At 40.2% G+C, this 14,350-nt stretch overlaps 3 protein-coding genes and 1 long non-coding RNA gene across 7 annotated transcripts; 1 reads left to right on the top strand and 3 right to left on the bottom strand.

Annotated features, from left to right (window-relative positions):
- Nucleotides 1–151: 151 nt before the first annotated feature.
- ccdc34 (coiled-coil domain containing 34) lies at nucleotides 152–3,244 on the bottom strand. The gene is made up of 7 exons (XM_051382395.1): nucleotides 3,134–3,244; nucleotides 2,533–2,796; nucleotides 1,781–1,925; nucleotides 1,496–1,603; nucleotides 1,201–1,356; nucleotides 977–1,106; nucleotides 152–757 (listed from the first exon to the last, which is right to left on the bottom strand). The coding sequence occupies exons 1-7, from the start codon at nucleotides 3,199–3,201 to the stop codon at nucleotides 561–563; spliced, it is 1,068 nt and encodes a 355-aa protein (XP_051238355.1). The 5' UTR covers nucleotides 3,202–3,244; the 3' UTR covers nucleotides 152–560.
- A 2,616-nt stretch (nucleotides 3,245–5,860) lies between these two features.
- slc15a5 (solute carrier family 15 member 5) lies at nucleotides 5,861–10,074 on the top strand. Of its 2 annotated transcripts, XM_051382391.1 has the most exons (9): nucleotides 5,861–6,279; nucleotides 7,149–7,371; nucleotides 7,817–7,986; nucleotides 8,071–8,291; nucleotides 8,372–8,558; nucleotides 8,736–8,924; nucleotides 9,090–9,221; nucleotides 9,307–9,415; nucleotides 9,732–10,074. In XM_051382391.1, exons 1-9 carry the CDS (start codon nucleotides 5,934–5,936, stop codon nucleotides 9,871–9,873), a joined length of 1,719 nt encoding a protein of 572 aa, XP_051238351.1. In that variant the 5' UTR covers nucleotides 5,861–5,933; the 3' UTR covers nucleotides 9,874–10,074. The 2 variants fall into 2 exon arrangements, with proteins under 2 accessions (XP_051238351.1, XP_051238352.1); XM_051382392.1 differs by lacking the exons at nucleotides 9,307–9,415; nucleotides 9,732–10,074 and having other exon boundaries at nucleotides 8,692–8,924; nucleotides 9,090–9,202.
- LOC127353279 (uncharacterized) lies at nucleotides 7,783–8,939 on the bottom strand. 2 transcript variants are annotated; one of them, XR_007881264.1, is made up of 2 exons: nucleotides 8,807–8,939; nucleotides 7,783–8,543 (listed from the first exon to the last, which is right to left on the bottom strand). It is a non-coding gene; the product is annotated as an uncharacterized LOC127353279 (long non-coding RNA). The 2 variants fall into 2 exon arrangements; XR_007881265.1 differs by lacking the exon at nucleotides 8,807–8,939 and adding an exon at nucleotides 8,626–8,688.
- A 57-nt stretch (nucleotides 10,075–10,131) lies between the features above and the next one.
- LOC127353277 (E3 ubiquitin-protein ligase TRIM47) lies at nucleotides 10,132–13,729 on the bottom strand. 2 transcript variants are annotated; one of them, XM_051382393.1, is made up of 6 exons: nucleotides 13,092–13,729; nucleotides 12,912–13,007; nucleotides 12,136–12,381; nucleotides 11,845–11,998; nucleotides 11,664–11,729; nucleotides 10,132–11,581 (listed from the first exon to the last, which is right to left on the bottom strand). In XM_051382393.1, the coding sequence occupies exons 1-6, from the start codon at nucleotides 13,668–13,670 to the stop codon at nucleotides 11,052–11,054; spliced, it is 1,671 nt and encodes a 556-aa protein (XP_051238353.1). In that variant the 5' UTR covers nucleotides 13,671–13,729; the 3' UTR covers nucleotides 10,132–11,051. The 2 variants fall into 2 exon arrangements, with proteins under 2 accessions (XP_051238353.1, XP_051238354.1); XM_051382394.1 differs by having other exon boundaries at nucleotides 11,670–11,729.
- Between the last annotated feature and the right edge of the window lie 621 nt (nucleotides 13,730–14,350).

Genomic DNA, 14,350 nt, shown 5'->3' with positions numbered 1-14,350 from the left:
TTGACCGAGCTGGGTCTATCTTTGGCTGTGACCACCAACCACCTTCTTTCTGTAGTGTGGTTGTCTGTGGTTGATGCCTTTATTAAATGCAATAAAAGGCAGCTTTGTTGACCACTTAGTGGTGACACAAATAAGACAAGCACACGAGGTATAAAGACAATGAATGTGCCTCTTTTATATCAAATAGTTAACATTTATAATACAACATAGACTCCATATTTATGGTACGGAAGTTAACACACACGTATCAGAACAAACTATAAACATCTTTGACAAATCATGTAAAAATTCTAAATCCCAAATATTCATACATCCTTACATATAAACTAATCTGAGCTAGTTAACCATTACAAAATCGATTCCAGTGTACAACAAAATATAACTATAACTAAAATATACATATGGTAGCATGTCTAATTACCACAACCATATTACAGAACAGGAATACATCAGTGATTCAGCAGAGTCTCTGTGCTGTGGTGGTGCGGATGAGTCGTGCTGAAATCATAATTGAGCCGTATCTAAGCTACTGTATCAGTCACAGACGTCAATCTGCTGTGTCATCTCCTCTGCACCAACTGTCCTGTAGAGTTTTTCAGTCTAAAAGCAGTGCTGAGGCTCTGCTGGCATTTCCGTTGTTTCTGAGGTTTCTTGCCAGACGTCTTGTTCAGCAACGGTTCTGGAGGAGGGACGGGAATCGGTTTCCAGGGGATCGGATTGTAGAAGCTGGGTGATGGGTAGGATTTGTCGTAGGGACCTTGAAGAAATCAAACCAATACTGATACATTACAAATATCCAATGAAACTAATGAGCGACAATCACATTTGATGGAGTCTGAAACCAACATATAAACATATTTTACTGCTACTGTTCCAGGATGACGGATTGCATCAAACAGATATTTATCAATTAATCTAAAAAACGAAACATAGAAAGAACATAGTTAATAATTCCCAGATGACTGAAATGACTTACTTGTTGGGTAGCAAGGTGATTTGGGACTCGCTCTGCTTTTTTCATTGGCTTTTGCCACCCATTCCTTAAACTTCTCCTCTGCCCTCGTGCGGCGCTCTTTCTCCTGCTGCTCCTTCAGGGCAGCTTCCTCCTGACAAGAAAAAAGGACCTTACAGAATCTGGCAGGAATAACATTTAACTTTTTTTCATTGAAAGCAGAATAACTTTAAAAAGATCCACATTACTTTCTCCTTCTTTTCCATTTCCATTTTTTCTTGGTTCTTCTTCTGCAGCCAGTTTTTGTACTTTTGCTGAGCTTTCTGTTCAATCTCCCTCTGTTTTTCCTGCTGCCTCTGTATCTCCTCCTCTTTGCTCTGGTTTACAAGTTGCTTGTACTTTTCCTGGGATTGCAAGAAGAAAAGAAATAATAGACATGTCAGCATTGGACAGTTTGAGATCACTGGGGCAAAAGTCTGACCAATTACAGTCAATCTGCTATTATGCTTTGTGTGGTTTGAGTTTAAAGGAGCAGCTGTCTACCTGTTCTCTTTTCATCTTTAGCCATTCTTGGATCCTCTCTTCCATGACAATCTTTTTCCGTTCCTGCTGCCTTTCTTCTCTTTCTTTCTTTTCCTTCAGTATCCGCTTCTAATTCAAAGTATATAAGAAGACAGGATGAGACTCAGAGAGGATGTAATAAGACATTTGGGAGAACAATTATTTGTAAATAAGAGGGGGGGAACTATGACTAGCCTTGTACAAAAAAACAAAGGAAAGTAAGCACTGCTGCAGTTATACAGTGGCATAAATAATAATTAAACTTGCCTCCTCTGCTTTCTTTTCCAGTTTGAGACGTTCGTCCTTGGCTTTGATCACCAGCCACATTTCCCATGCACTGAGATTAGGTGAGCCTGCAGACTCCACAGCTGCATTCATCATCTGCTCTGAAGATGTTCTTGGTAGCTCGCATCTTAAAACAAAAACAGATCTAAAGTTATACATATTCTACTCTATTCTACTGTTACAGATTGTCTGTATGAATCATGCCCTCAATGGTCTTTGACTCAGTTCATAGGCAGGGTTCCCGCTCTTTTTAAGAAATAATTTTCTTGAAAATACAGGACAGCACTTACTTACAAATGGTTATATAATTTACAGTTAGACCTAGTATTGATGCATTTAACCCCAGTTTTCCTCCTTTGTTAATGCTGTAGGTTCACGATGAAGTGTCTCAGGTTCATAACAGGTAGGTGGTCAGTGTGAAGGAGACACCACATTCATTCACTTGCTGGTTTTTCCTGTTTTTCTGAGATATTACTTCGACCAGAGCCTGTAATTAACAGTTCAAATTAAGCAGAATTTCATTTTTACCTAAAATTAATCTTCTTACCTGTTATTATATTAAAAGAAGAAGCTGAAAGTGGTTGCTGCACCTACAAAGTAACATCACTGTGCATGGCTTCACAAATTTAAAAAAAAAACTGGTTACTTCCAGGATATTTTGGTCACTTTAACCAATCTCCAGATGTTTCCCTGACTGTGTGTGGGAACCCTGAGTATCTCAAACTCAGCAGTACCTGACCGGTGAGCCGCTGAGTCCGGATGAAGTCCGCTGAGCCCCGCCGCCCTCCACATCTTCATCGCTGTCAAAACTGTCGTGATAGATGGGAGAAAGCAGAGAAAACGTGTCTTCTTCATCGGATAGGACACCGTCGTCCGAGCCCCTGGATGTGTGGACGTCTTTCCCCAGGCTGGTTTTAACAGGGGTCGAGCTGAAGCCATCGGACGCGGACGCAGGACAGGTCGGCATCTTCCCTCCGGACATTACGAGCCGATGTTTGCTTCGAAGAAAAAAAAGACGTCGGCCACATGAGATTGGGAGTGAGTTATGTGTGAGTTTGGGGCTGCTATCTATAACACAGACGTCCAATAAACCTATGCAACTTTTAGGAACAATAAACAAAAACAAACTGATGTTTAAAGATGTAAACAAAGTTGAGCTAACGTCCGCACTCGACTGGAGGGGGCTAGCCAGGTTAGCTCATTTAGCTTTAGACAACGCGGAGGTCGCAAATACTCAGCTTTAAACGCTCAGTATTTGCGACCTCCGCGTTGTACGTGGTGTGTACCGCTTCCCTGCTCACTCCAAATAAAACTGTGAACATTTCAGCGAGCTACCTTGGTGCGTATGTTTGAAGAAAAGCCTCGCTGTAGTCCTCTTCTCGCTCACCAACGCTGCGACTCATCCGCTAACGACTCGTTTCCCATGATACACCACGCTCAACTGGACGCTGTTTCTGTAACCATGGCGATGCTCGACGCTACGCTGTTTTGATACACGAGACTTCAATCAATCAATCAATCAATCAATCAATCAATCAATCAATCAATCAGACACATACACTCACAAAGTGTCTTTGTAATCAATAAAAACACGAAGTGAGGAAACGCTGTCTCCTGAAACAGGGAAAGATGACAACTTAGAATAGGAAAAAGGTAAATAATAAAAGTGAATTAAATGTATTAATAGATAAACAAAGTAATAGAAAAAATTAAAATGTATAAATAAATTGACAAAATAAACAGAATAATGTAAATGTAAAAAAGATGCAACTTTTATCTGCTCATACAGATTAATAATAATAATAATATAAATAAATAACCTACGTGTCTGCCCTATACCACACCCCATAGCTAAATAAATGATACTGATAAGTAATGCTATAAAAGATATATATATATTATATTATCCCACACTTCTTATCCAGTATGTTATCTTATATTGGTACTTTTATGTTGTTATTTTTTACATCTTAATATGACTTAGGTTTGGAGTTATATATAGACAGTTACAATAAATCTTTTTTTACATTTTGAATCTCTTAATTTTGCGATTTCTTAAAATTTTACCTCGAACTAGTGATGTTTTCACAGACTTTCTACTGAAATATCCACATTTTAAACATCTGAGGAGAATATTTAGACCCACAGAAAACAATCTTGTTGCATATTCTTAATTTTAGTGATAAAGATTTTGGTCACACCAAACATTTCTGAGTAAAAAAATGGAAAAGAAACCATTTAAATTATATTTGTTGTTCATATTCCTATGTGAACAGGTACTCTTATATCCTAGTGTTATTCTGGTGAGCGCTTCCTTGCTGTGTGTTTTCTTTTGCTTGTGCTGCAGACAATATGTTTACACCCTTACAGTAATAACAGACAGTTGTTGTCTGTAGCAGGTCTGATCCAGTTGAAGTCAACCTGCCCGTGCACTCTGTCTCACTCCCACTTAACATTATCAGTCTAATTACCAGCCGGCCCCTCCAAAATGTGCTTGTACACCGAAGGGCTGCTTTCACAAAGAGATGTGGCATTTTGTGAGTGTTTGTAAGCAGCGGTACATTAATTTGTGTCTTGTTTTATGTCTTTTAATGCTGAAGCCCACTGCCTATAGGCACAATGGTGTGTTCTTGAGTTGTTGTTTACCATTTTTAACTTCATTTTTAGTATTTTAGACAGACAACAGACAGGGTTTAACATAGGTAAGATGAAATGCTTGACATTGTATAAAAAAGGAAATAAAAAAGACACTGAAGTATAAAATCCTTTTGTCCATTGAAATCATAGAGGCCCTTATGATCTGTAAAGCCAGGGGATTTTTGGTTACTCATTCATAACCAAAAGTAATTTCTGCTGGCCTTAGTACAGAACGAAATAAAACAAATATAAAGTAACAAAATCACTTAAGATTCAAATAAGATTTCCAGTTTTTCAAGTATATTTTTCACATTTTCTGGTGGCGTCGTCTGAGGCAAAAAGTCAGTCACTCCATGGCATACATTTCCTATTATTACTATTTCTATCCATTCAAAGACTGTGGGAGACTCTTTACTCCCCTATTTCCTGGTTATTGCTTTCTTTGCTACCTTTTAGTAGTATTTGTAATAAACATCTGTCCTACTTTTTCAGTCCAGTTGACAAGTGACACTGAAATTAAAATCAAGCCCCGGGCTGCTGATTGATCTGATCTCTGTTACCACATCAAGAAGAAATATTAGGACAAGACCAACAATATGAAAATAACCAGCATATTTTATACCACACTGACCATGTTCAGGTTTGTTGCTTTGTGCTTTTTGTTAAAATGCTTTTCCAGCTGAATTCCCTCCACAAATCTGAGCATGAGGCAGTAGACTGTGTCCTTTATGTTATTTTTATTTTATTTTTTTTAACAATTATTAAATTAAATTATATTTCAATTGTATTTTAGTAAGATAAGTATTTGGATCAAATATATTCAAAGTACCAAAAGTGAAAGAGCTCATCATACAGAATGGTCCATTTCAGAACAATATATCACTGGATTGGAAAAGATGGAGCTAATTTTACTGTATGTATAATATGTATAAGTAAGTATAATAAGTTTTAATAATCTGAATTTACAACTAAAAAGCTGTCAGACAAATGTAGTGGAGTAAAAAGTGTAATATTTGCCTATAAAGTAACATAAAATGGAATTACTCAAGTAAAAAACACCTCAAAAGTTCAGTACTTGAGTAAATGTACTTAATTACTTTCCACCACTACTCTGTATAAGTCATTAATTAAACAAACACTGACCACATGTCTGTATCTTGTTGGTAATTATAGAAATATTTCTGGGTCGCTCTCTACATCGCCTCCATCCATCAACTCCTCCTGGATACAATTTTGCATAATGTGTCAGATCCCTGTGAGGCGTCCACAGTTCTGAGTAAGATGGTGACGCAGGAGGATAATCAGCCACCAGCACGTGCAGAATGCAGGTAGGTGTGTCTGATGCTACGTGTCTCCAGTCCAGCTCCAGTCACACCAACGTGAAGGATTCCAGCTCTGGCCTCTGCTGCTCCTATCCTTGAAGGGGCCTTCAGAGCTCTGTGTGTGTTTCACTACCAAGCAGCCCAGCAGCCAGTTCTCTGGGGCAGGTGGTAGGTTGATGGGGGACATCCAGAGGCTGCCGGAGGGCAGAAGCCGACTGCGCCGACTCTCCCGGACCCCTTGTCCAGACCAGGGACCACCAAGGAAGTCCCGCAAGAAGCTCCAAGTTATCATCTGTGTACTGCTTGTGGAGCTGTGTGAAAGATTCACTTTCTTTGGGATTGTATGCAACATGATTCTCTTCTGCACTGTGAAGCTGGGCTATGATTACTACCTGGCTGCGACTGTCAACCTGTGCTTCGTAGGAGCCAGCACCCTGACCCCCGTTCTGGTCGGGTGGTTCGCAGAAACCTGCTTGGGAAGGAGCAAGGTGCTCTACTTGTGTGCTTTCCTTCATTTCTTTGGTAAGAAACAATGAGTTAAAGGATGATAAATGTTGTCTAATGCAGTGGTCCCCAACCGTTTTCCTTAAGGGACCCCTTTTCTATCATTTGGTAAAGTGATGAGCTCTGACGAAGTGACATATTTTATGGATATTTCATATTATATATTCAAAACTGTACAATTAACCCAAATACTGAACTCAGTAAATGCAGGAAATTTGTGTAAAACTTTGGAGTTTTCCTGTTTAGGGAACTTTTTATACAATTCTCTTTTTATTTTAAACAATCATACAGACTTAATAGACTTATTTCTTGACAAATTCACAGTTTTCTTGTCCTTACCGCTTGGCCATTATTCTATTAGACAAGTGACTTTACTTTGCATTTACTTTTCTTCATAGAAGTGAACCAAACGCTGACATATAGGCCTACAAGTTTTCTTACACCCCTTAAAGTCAAGAAGGCCTTGCAATCCCATATGAAGCATTAGAGACCCTTAGTGGAGCGGTCTAATGTCATCAAATTTCTATATATTTTTTAATTCTGTAAAACTATCAAACTTTTTTTATTTTTATGTTATTTTCTCACTTTTCCTTGATTCAATTTTGATTTCTTTTTCAAAGCCAAGAAAAGGAAGTAAGTGTGGTTGGCAGGGAGGGATAGGGGTCAAATCTGCCAGTTTAAAAGACATGATTTTTATCTGAATGTTTATCTGAAGGAAATGGTACATTCATCTGACATATTGGTCATTATGATTCTTTACTGTAAGCTCATTTCAAGAGCCTCAGTAATTCTGTTTAGGCGCTTAGTCATGGCCCTGCTTCCGTGAAGTCACACTCTGGTTCGAAATCTAGCTGTAAATTACTTCCACCTGTCAACATACTTTCTAGGCACAGCCATGCTGCCCGTGGTGGCGTTCCCATTTGAAGATTTCTACATAGACACTCATCACATGACGCACCAGCTGGAACATCGGGAGCAGCAGATCTTGTTCTACACCGGCCTCCTGGCTGCTGCGCTGGGCATCGGCGGCATCCGGGCCATCCTCTGTCCCATGGGAGCCTACAGCCTACAGACCTACAATCAGCATCAGCTCCTGTCCTTCTTCAACTGGTGGGTGGTGGTTGCCATCTGAATACAGTCATTCTCTTAGTTATGTTTAATCATCATTTGAGAGGTTCTTTACACTTTTACAATTCAGTTATTCTGCATGAAGATTTCAATGACATAATATCTGAAGATCATAAGATATGTGAAGAATGGGGATCCTGGGTTGAAACAACTAGTACACAGTTAACATTTTGGCCATAATATTGCCTGTTAGAATGTGTTTCACATAGCACTGAAATTCTGGCTAGACTGGTGCAACAGGAAATAAAGGAGGCTACAAGAACATGAATGTAAATCAGAACATTGGACCAAAAAAGTGCCATTCCTAACGTGGCTAAAAACAATGATGTGTTTTCCACCTACTCGTATGTTAATCTGTGACTTCTACCATCACATTTTAATGAAATGAAGAACTTGTGTGTGTGATATTTGTTTTATTTATGTTTAGGTTCTACTGGTTGGTCAACTTGAATTCCACCGTGGTGTTTCTGGGCATTGCTTACATCCAGCAGTCTGTGGCCAAAAATCTCGCCTTCCTCATCCCCTTCACCTCTGTGCTGCTTGCTCTAATCGCCATACACATGATGCGGAACAAACTCACCTACAAACCCAAGAAAGGTATACAATACATAAAAACTGGTATTCAGACAATACTTACTTGAAATACTTAAATATACATGAACCATTTTGTGTTTGTCATAGGTGGATCGTTGCTGACCACACTGGGAGTTTTCCTGAACTCTCTCAAGATGTGCTGCCTCCACTATCGCCACCTGAGTGGAGATGTAACATCTTGGCTGGACCGGGCCAAGGAGAACAATGGTGGCCGTTACAGCGAAACGCATGTAGAGAATGTCAAAGTCCTGGCCAAGCTCTTCCCTCTTTACGGGCTTCAGCTGCTGTACAGAGCCTGCGTCACACAGGTAAGTCACTGGGGATATAATGGGTCTTCATTATAAAGCATGAAAAAGGATGATTTCCATGGAGAACATGTTTCCTACAGATTCCCTCAGGTTACTACATACAGACGATGAACTCAAACCTGCATCTGAACGACCTCCTGTTGCCCATCGGTGCCATGAATGTGATCAGCATCCTACCTCTGCTGCTCTTAGCCCCACTGATCGAGTGTGTGACGACTTGCTACCTCTCCATGGAAAAAACTCCTCTGGCACCTGCAAAAGTCATCAGTGAGTATTTCTATGTGCACATCCCTTACTAATGCACATATAATTGTAATGTTTTCACCTAACATACCTATGTCTCTCTCTCGCTCATCTGCCTCTCTCATCCTCCCTCTTTCCTCCTGTAATTATTCTGCAGCCCCCTCTCTCATCACCCCTCCCCTGTCCATCCTCCCCTTCCAGCTCTGGGCCATGCGTGTGCCACTCTGTCAGTCCTGGTGGCAGGTTTGTCTGAGCTATATAGGAAGACATACCCTCTGGTGGAGCAGACTCTGTCTGGAAAAGTCCTGCAAGTGTCGGCCATGCCGTGTTTCCAGCTGGCTCCTCAGTATATCCTACTCGGTCTCGCAGAGGCTCTCGTCACCCCTGCATGTGAGGAACAGACTCCAGTATTTATTCTTTTATCTTACATGGTGCATCTTTCCCCAAAAGTTAACACATGACACTTTCCCCTGGTCACAGTTGTTGTCCTGGATGTCACAAATACGCAGCAGGAAAGATTATCTAACATTTCTGCCGTCACTTCCTCTCTGGCAGGTTCCCTGATTTCTTTCCAGCTGACCCCGAGCCACATCAGAGGGATCTCCCTGCACTTCCTCACTCTGTCCTATGGAGGGGGCTGCTTCCTCGGAGCTTTCATTATTCAGCTGGTGTACTTCATCTCTGGAGGTAAAATTAATACAAATACTGTATCACTTGTTTTTTATCCAATTATCAAGATGTCTGATATGACCACAGTAATACTCGATTACAGGTAACTTCTACCCAAACACACTGCATGATGGGAATCTGGAGAGATTCTTCTTCCTCTTGGCCACACTGATGGCTATAAACACCCTTGTTTGTTGGAGGGTATCTTACAGGTACAGTATTACCTCTAACTACCTGGACTATAAAGTGGAATACAAGTTACAATTAGATTATTATTGCACATAATGAACACTTTTATATATGGATTGCACTGTGTGACCCATTTTCAGGTGTATTACAGTCCATTGTAGTTGCTTTTCAACAGCTGGTGAAGACATTTTGTGGGGAATTTCAGCAGCCATGTGTGTTCCCATAATTGAATATAAGAAACCATGGTTAAATGGCACAAACATATCCTTTCTCTATTGATTTAAAATGTGGTGTATCATGGCTCTAAGTGTGTTTTCTTGTCTCCCTGATGTTGCCCAGGTACATAGACCTGAGTGTGCAGGGTAAAGCACTGACCATCAGCCCTCTGACTGAGAAGCTGCTGCATTACAAGGCCTGTCTGCGCTTCTACGACACTGTAGATCGCTCCTACACAACCGCCTCCATTGAATCTATTTTATGATCTTTATTGTGACCTTTGTCAGCGGCGCTGGCGCTGCATGTTATGTCAAAATCTCAAACGTGGGAAATTGTGGGCTGAACTGTATGAAATACGTGGAATGTAAATATTTTTGTTGTTTTTATAGTAACAGAATTTGTGCATATAACATTTCCCATACTGAATGTGACCAAAACTTTGGCCTATTACATTACTTTACTTTTTTTATGGGCTGTGATTTATGTAAAAAATAGCCCACTGAATCAGAAATGATAAATCATATCATTAGCAAAGCTTCCTTTATTTTAGTCAATTAAATGAAAGTCAGTCGGCTCTGTTGATTTTCTGATTATTAAAAACACAGAATATGTACAACACTAGTTACAATCATCAAGGATTAAAACACATAAAAGTCTTAAAGACTTATTTCCACTGCAGTTCTCCAACATACAACAAATGACACAACAAAAACGCCACACCATAACACCAGTCATGTGGCACAGCCTACATGTAAACTCAACATCTCTCATCATAGTATAAACCAGACAACAATTTACTAAGAAACTTAAAGTTCAATTTGAAAGTTGCACGCTGTTGTGAGGCTTGAATGAGGATTATTCCATTGTAAAGCATAAAGCACAAAATAAAGTTTTCAACCAGCAAAGTTTCAAATGAAACAATATAAAGTTTGTTGGACTAGCTCATAATAAAAGTAAGCAATATCTTTTTTTGAACCCTCTTCTCAACTGTTTCAAGCTTTCTGAAATCGACTCAACATTTGTAAATGGATGAGTTTTAAAGATTATCTTCTGTTTTGTTCCTTTTAGAATTTATTATCATTGCAATGAATAATTGGCCTTAAATTTGGTGAATAACAATAAAATGTAATTTCACATCTCTGAAAATGCTCTTCAGAAAGATCTTTTGATGCACTTTTTTTAGCAACATTTAAGAGGAAAAATATTATAAAAGAATTTTCCATTTTCCACTTCTTGATTCATAATCAAGATTCTCAATCACTCCAAAATCATCCATATATGTTGCCTAATTTCTGCATACATATCTCTCACACACACACACACACACATACACGCACGCCAAACTTTGCATATGTTAATGTTTTTTTCTACTTTTTTCTATCCTTCTATCCTCTATCATAAATGGCAGCCAGTCTCGCAGCTACCGCTTTAATGTAGACTGGATTAGATGTTGCATATTCTCAGTGTTGAACCTAAATCAACAGAAAACCCAGGATATAGAGGTTCAGTGAAGGTGGTCTGGATTTGGTGCAGCAGCGTTAACGTTTCAGTGTCAGAAACACTGTAGAAGGCCAGTCTTCCTGCTTCAAAATCAAGGTGTACACCCACTCTGCGGGAGCGAGCTGGAGGAATTTGGCCTTTGTGAAGATTATTGTGCCAAAACCTGCAGCCGGACGAAGAGCACGTTAATTTCCAGGAGAGACCATTGTGGCCAAAACAGCACTCTTTGCCCAAACCCTTTCTTTTAATGCCTTTGTATGACACAGCCAAATCGACAACGCCACCGTCCCACTCCACCTCCCAGTAGTGGCTCCCTTCAAGGCCCTTTTGGCACAGAGCCTGGTGATTGAAGGTGAATCTGTCAGGGTTATCAGGGTGAGCCTGGTCCCTGCCACCCCACGATATCTCTCTGTTTCCATCAGACAAGCAAAGACATGCTGCTACTGTGTTGGGATCCACCTCTATTTTGGAGCCTGCAGGAAAATATGAAACATTTAAGCTTTTCGTGTATATTTGTGCTGTTATTTATGCAAAATGAATTAACATCATGCTTACTCTTACGTTTGGTGAACAGGTCTGTCCTTGATGTTATTTCCTTATGTAGCGTTGGCAGTTTTGACACTGTTATGAAAAGAAAAATACATTTTCTCATTCTCTCTGTACAACAACAGGAAATATACAGAGCAGACCAGACGGGTAACTACAAGGTTTAGAAATCAAAACTGGGCAAACTTACACATATTTTCTTCAGAGTGAGTGACTAATTCTTTCTTTCCTTTGTTGCACACATTTTTCAGTTTATCTTTCTGTGCAGTGACAAACTTTGTCAGTGTGTCAGGTCTTTCATGTGAGTCTGTGAATGCAGGGAGGTCACCCAGGGCCTGGAAACCCTGCACAAGGCCAATAAAAACATTGTGTGATTAAAAATACCCAACATTTAAATTAAATTTAGAGGCATAAATTAGATTAAAAATGGCATGCACTTTCAAAGACTCTATAAGTGAAGGGCCAGAAAACATGTCCTCACCTGAAAGAACTGAATGAGGTCCTCTGTTTGTGAAAGCTGGTTGATTTTATCCTCTCTCGTCTTCAGCTCAAGCACCTCACGTATCAGTCGCCCGAGACGACTGTCGGTCCAGTCCACTCCAGCTTTCTCTGCTTCTCCAACTTTCTCTCTCATCTCAGAGCACTTCCTCTCCACCAAAAGGGTGTAGAAACGAATGTGTTCCGCACACTGTCGCTCAAAGTCGTCACACGCCTCCCATGCGGCATCCTTGTAGGAAACATGAACCGTTTGTCCAGTTACGACTGGTGATAAAGGAAAGTTCTACGGCATTCATTCTTTGTATGTATTTGTTCATGTTTTACAGAGGCTTTAACCTGAGCTAGGCCATACAGCAGTTATAGCAAACATACAGGCTTAGTAGTATAAAAAAGTAGATATTTGTTTATTTTTTAATGCATTTGTACTGGATTACTATGTATGTACTATGTAATCATGTAAAACAACTTCTGCAGACTTACAAATTGCCTCAGCTAGATACACATTCACAGTAAACACGAAGCATTCACTGACACAGTCAAATGTTACGTTCTGTGTGTCTGAGGCTGAATGTTTTTAGCATTGTCTCTGTCCTGCAGGAAACAATTGCCTAACACAGTTTAGACCCGTTTCCTCTTTGTAGGACAGCTTTGCCTTTTAACAGGAGTTCCTAGGAACTTTGTCTTATATCAATATTTTTAAAAAATGAAAACATTTACTGATGAATACAGGAAATACTTATTCATATGGATGTCACGCACTCTTATAGAGTCTGCAGCCTGCCTCAGCTCTGCCATTTTCCTCTCTGAATTCATCACTCTGTCTGCGATTTCTTGTTTATTCCTCTCCAGTTGTCTCTGTTGAAACACAAATCCAGAAGCTTTTCAGAACCTGTTACATTAAAAGGACAGGGCCAGAAATCACTTCAGCGTGGGGCTTACCTGCATTTCACCCCGTTGTACTGCAACTGTCACAGTGTCGTGGCCTTTGTGCTCATCCATCAGACACAGCAGGCATATGAACTGCTGATCAGTGCGGCAGTAAACCTCCAGAAGTTTGTCATGACGGCCACAGATGCTGTCTTTGATCCTCGCCGAGGCTTGAATCAGTTTGTGTTTTTTTAACGGTGGCACCTCAAAGTGAGGCTTCAGATGAGTCTCACAGTAAGAGGCCAAGCACATGAGACAGAACATGGAAGCTTTTCTTTTTCTCCCCGCGCAAACGTCACACTGCACATCACCTGGTGCAGCATAGGTGTCACCAGCTGCACCACTTTGACCAGTTGCCCTCCTGTGTTCCTCCAACAGATCAGCCAGAAGTGTGTTCCTCTTCAGATCAGGCCTCGGGTGGAAAGTCTGCCTGCACTGAGGGCAGCTGTAACTTCTTCCTCTGTTATTATTTCTATCCCAGAAGGCATTGAGGCATTTCATACAGTAACTGTGTCCACAGGCTGTCGTCACCGGATCCTCCAGTAACTGTAAACATATGGAGCAGTCGAACAGTTCCTGAGTGTTAGCCATTTTCTCCCGCTCAGACTGTCGGAGTTACTTTCATTCTGTCTGAAGGAGGAGTGGCTTGTTGGCAGCCTGTGGCACAAACACTGACTGTGCTGTCTGTGTGAGTGTCTACGGGAGAGGATAAGGACCACAATTTATTTGAGTTCATAATTCTGACTTTATTATCTGACTTTATTCTGTTTCTCTTTTACTTTAAACTCAGAACTCAATTAAATGTTTCAAACGTGGCTCTATGTCAGTGGGAAACAAAGTACATAACATTATCAAAGTTAAACATTAACTGGAAGTGGAGGTTCCAAATTCTACCAGAGTCCTCGACTTTAGTTAATTACACACTGGAGACCTTTAAAAAATACTTAAAGTTGCTCTAATGAATATTTTCATATAACCAAGGGATATCCAGTGGTTTTGTGCAGGGTATGCTTATATTTTTTAGTTTCCATTGGGTGTATCCACTTCTAAATCCCCTCTGATGTAGGCTACACCATTCAGCAGTGTTCTGCCAGCTTAAATTATTTTCCTAGGATGGTTAGGGCATGACATAGTTGTCCAATTTTGTGGTTTTGGTGAAGTAAGGAATTAGGAATACTCAAAATGCATAATTATGTTGTTGTCCCACTCGTCTGTGAAAATCTGCACCTTTTTTAAGGGTTTTTATCTTTATTGAATATGGAAAAACAATG

Source organism: Dicentrarchus labrax, unplaced genomic scaffold (genome assembly GCF_905237075.1).
Source record: "Dicentrarchus labrax unplaced genomic scaffold, dlabrax2021, whole genome shotgun sequence".
NCBI classification, from domain to species: domain Eukaryota; kingdom Metazoa; phylum Chordata; class Actinopteri; family Moronidae; genus Dicentrarchus; species Dicentrarchus labrax.
Note: the sequence above shows the minus strand (reverse complement) of the source record. Positions and strands in the feature narration are given on the sequence as shown.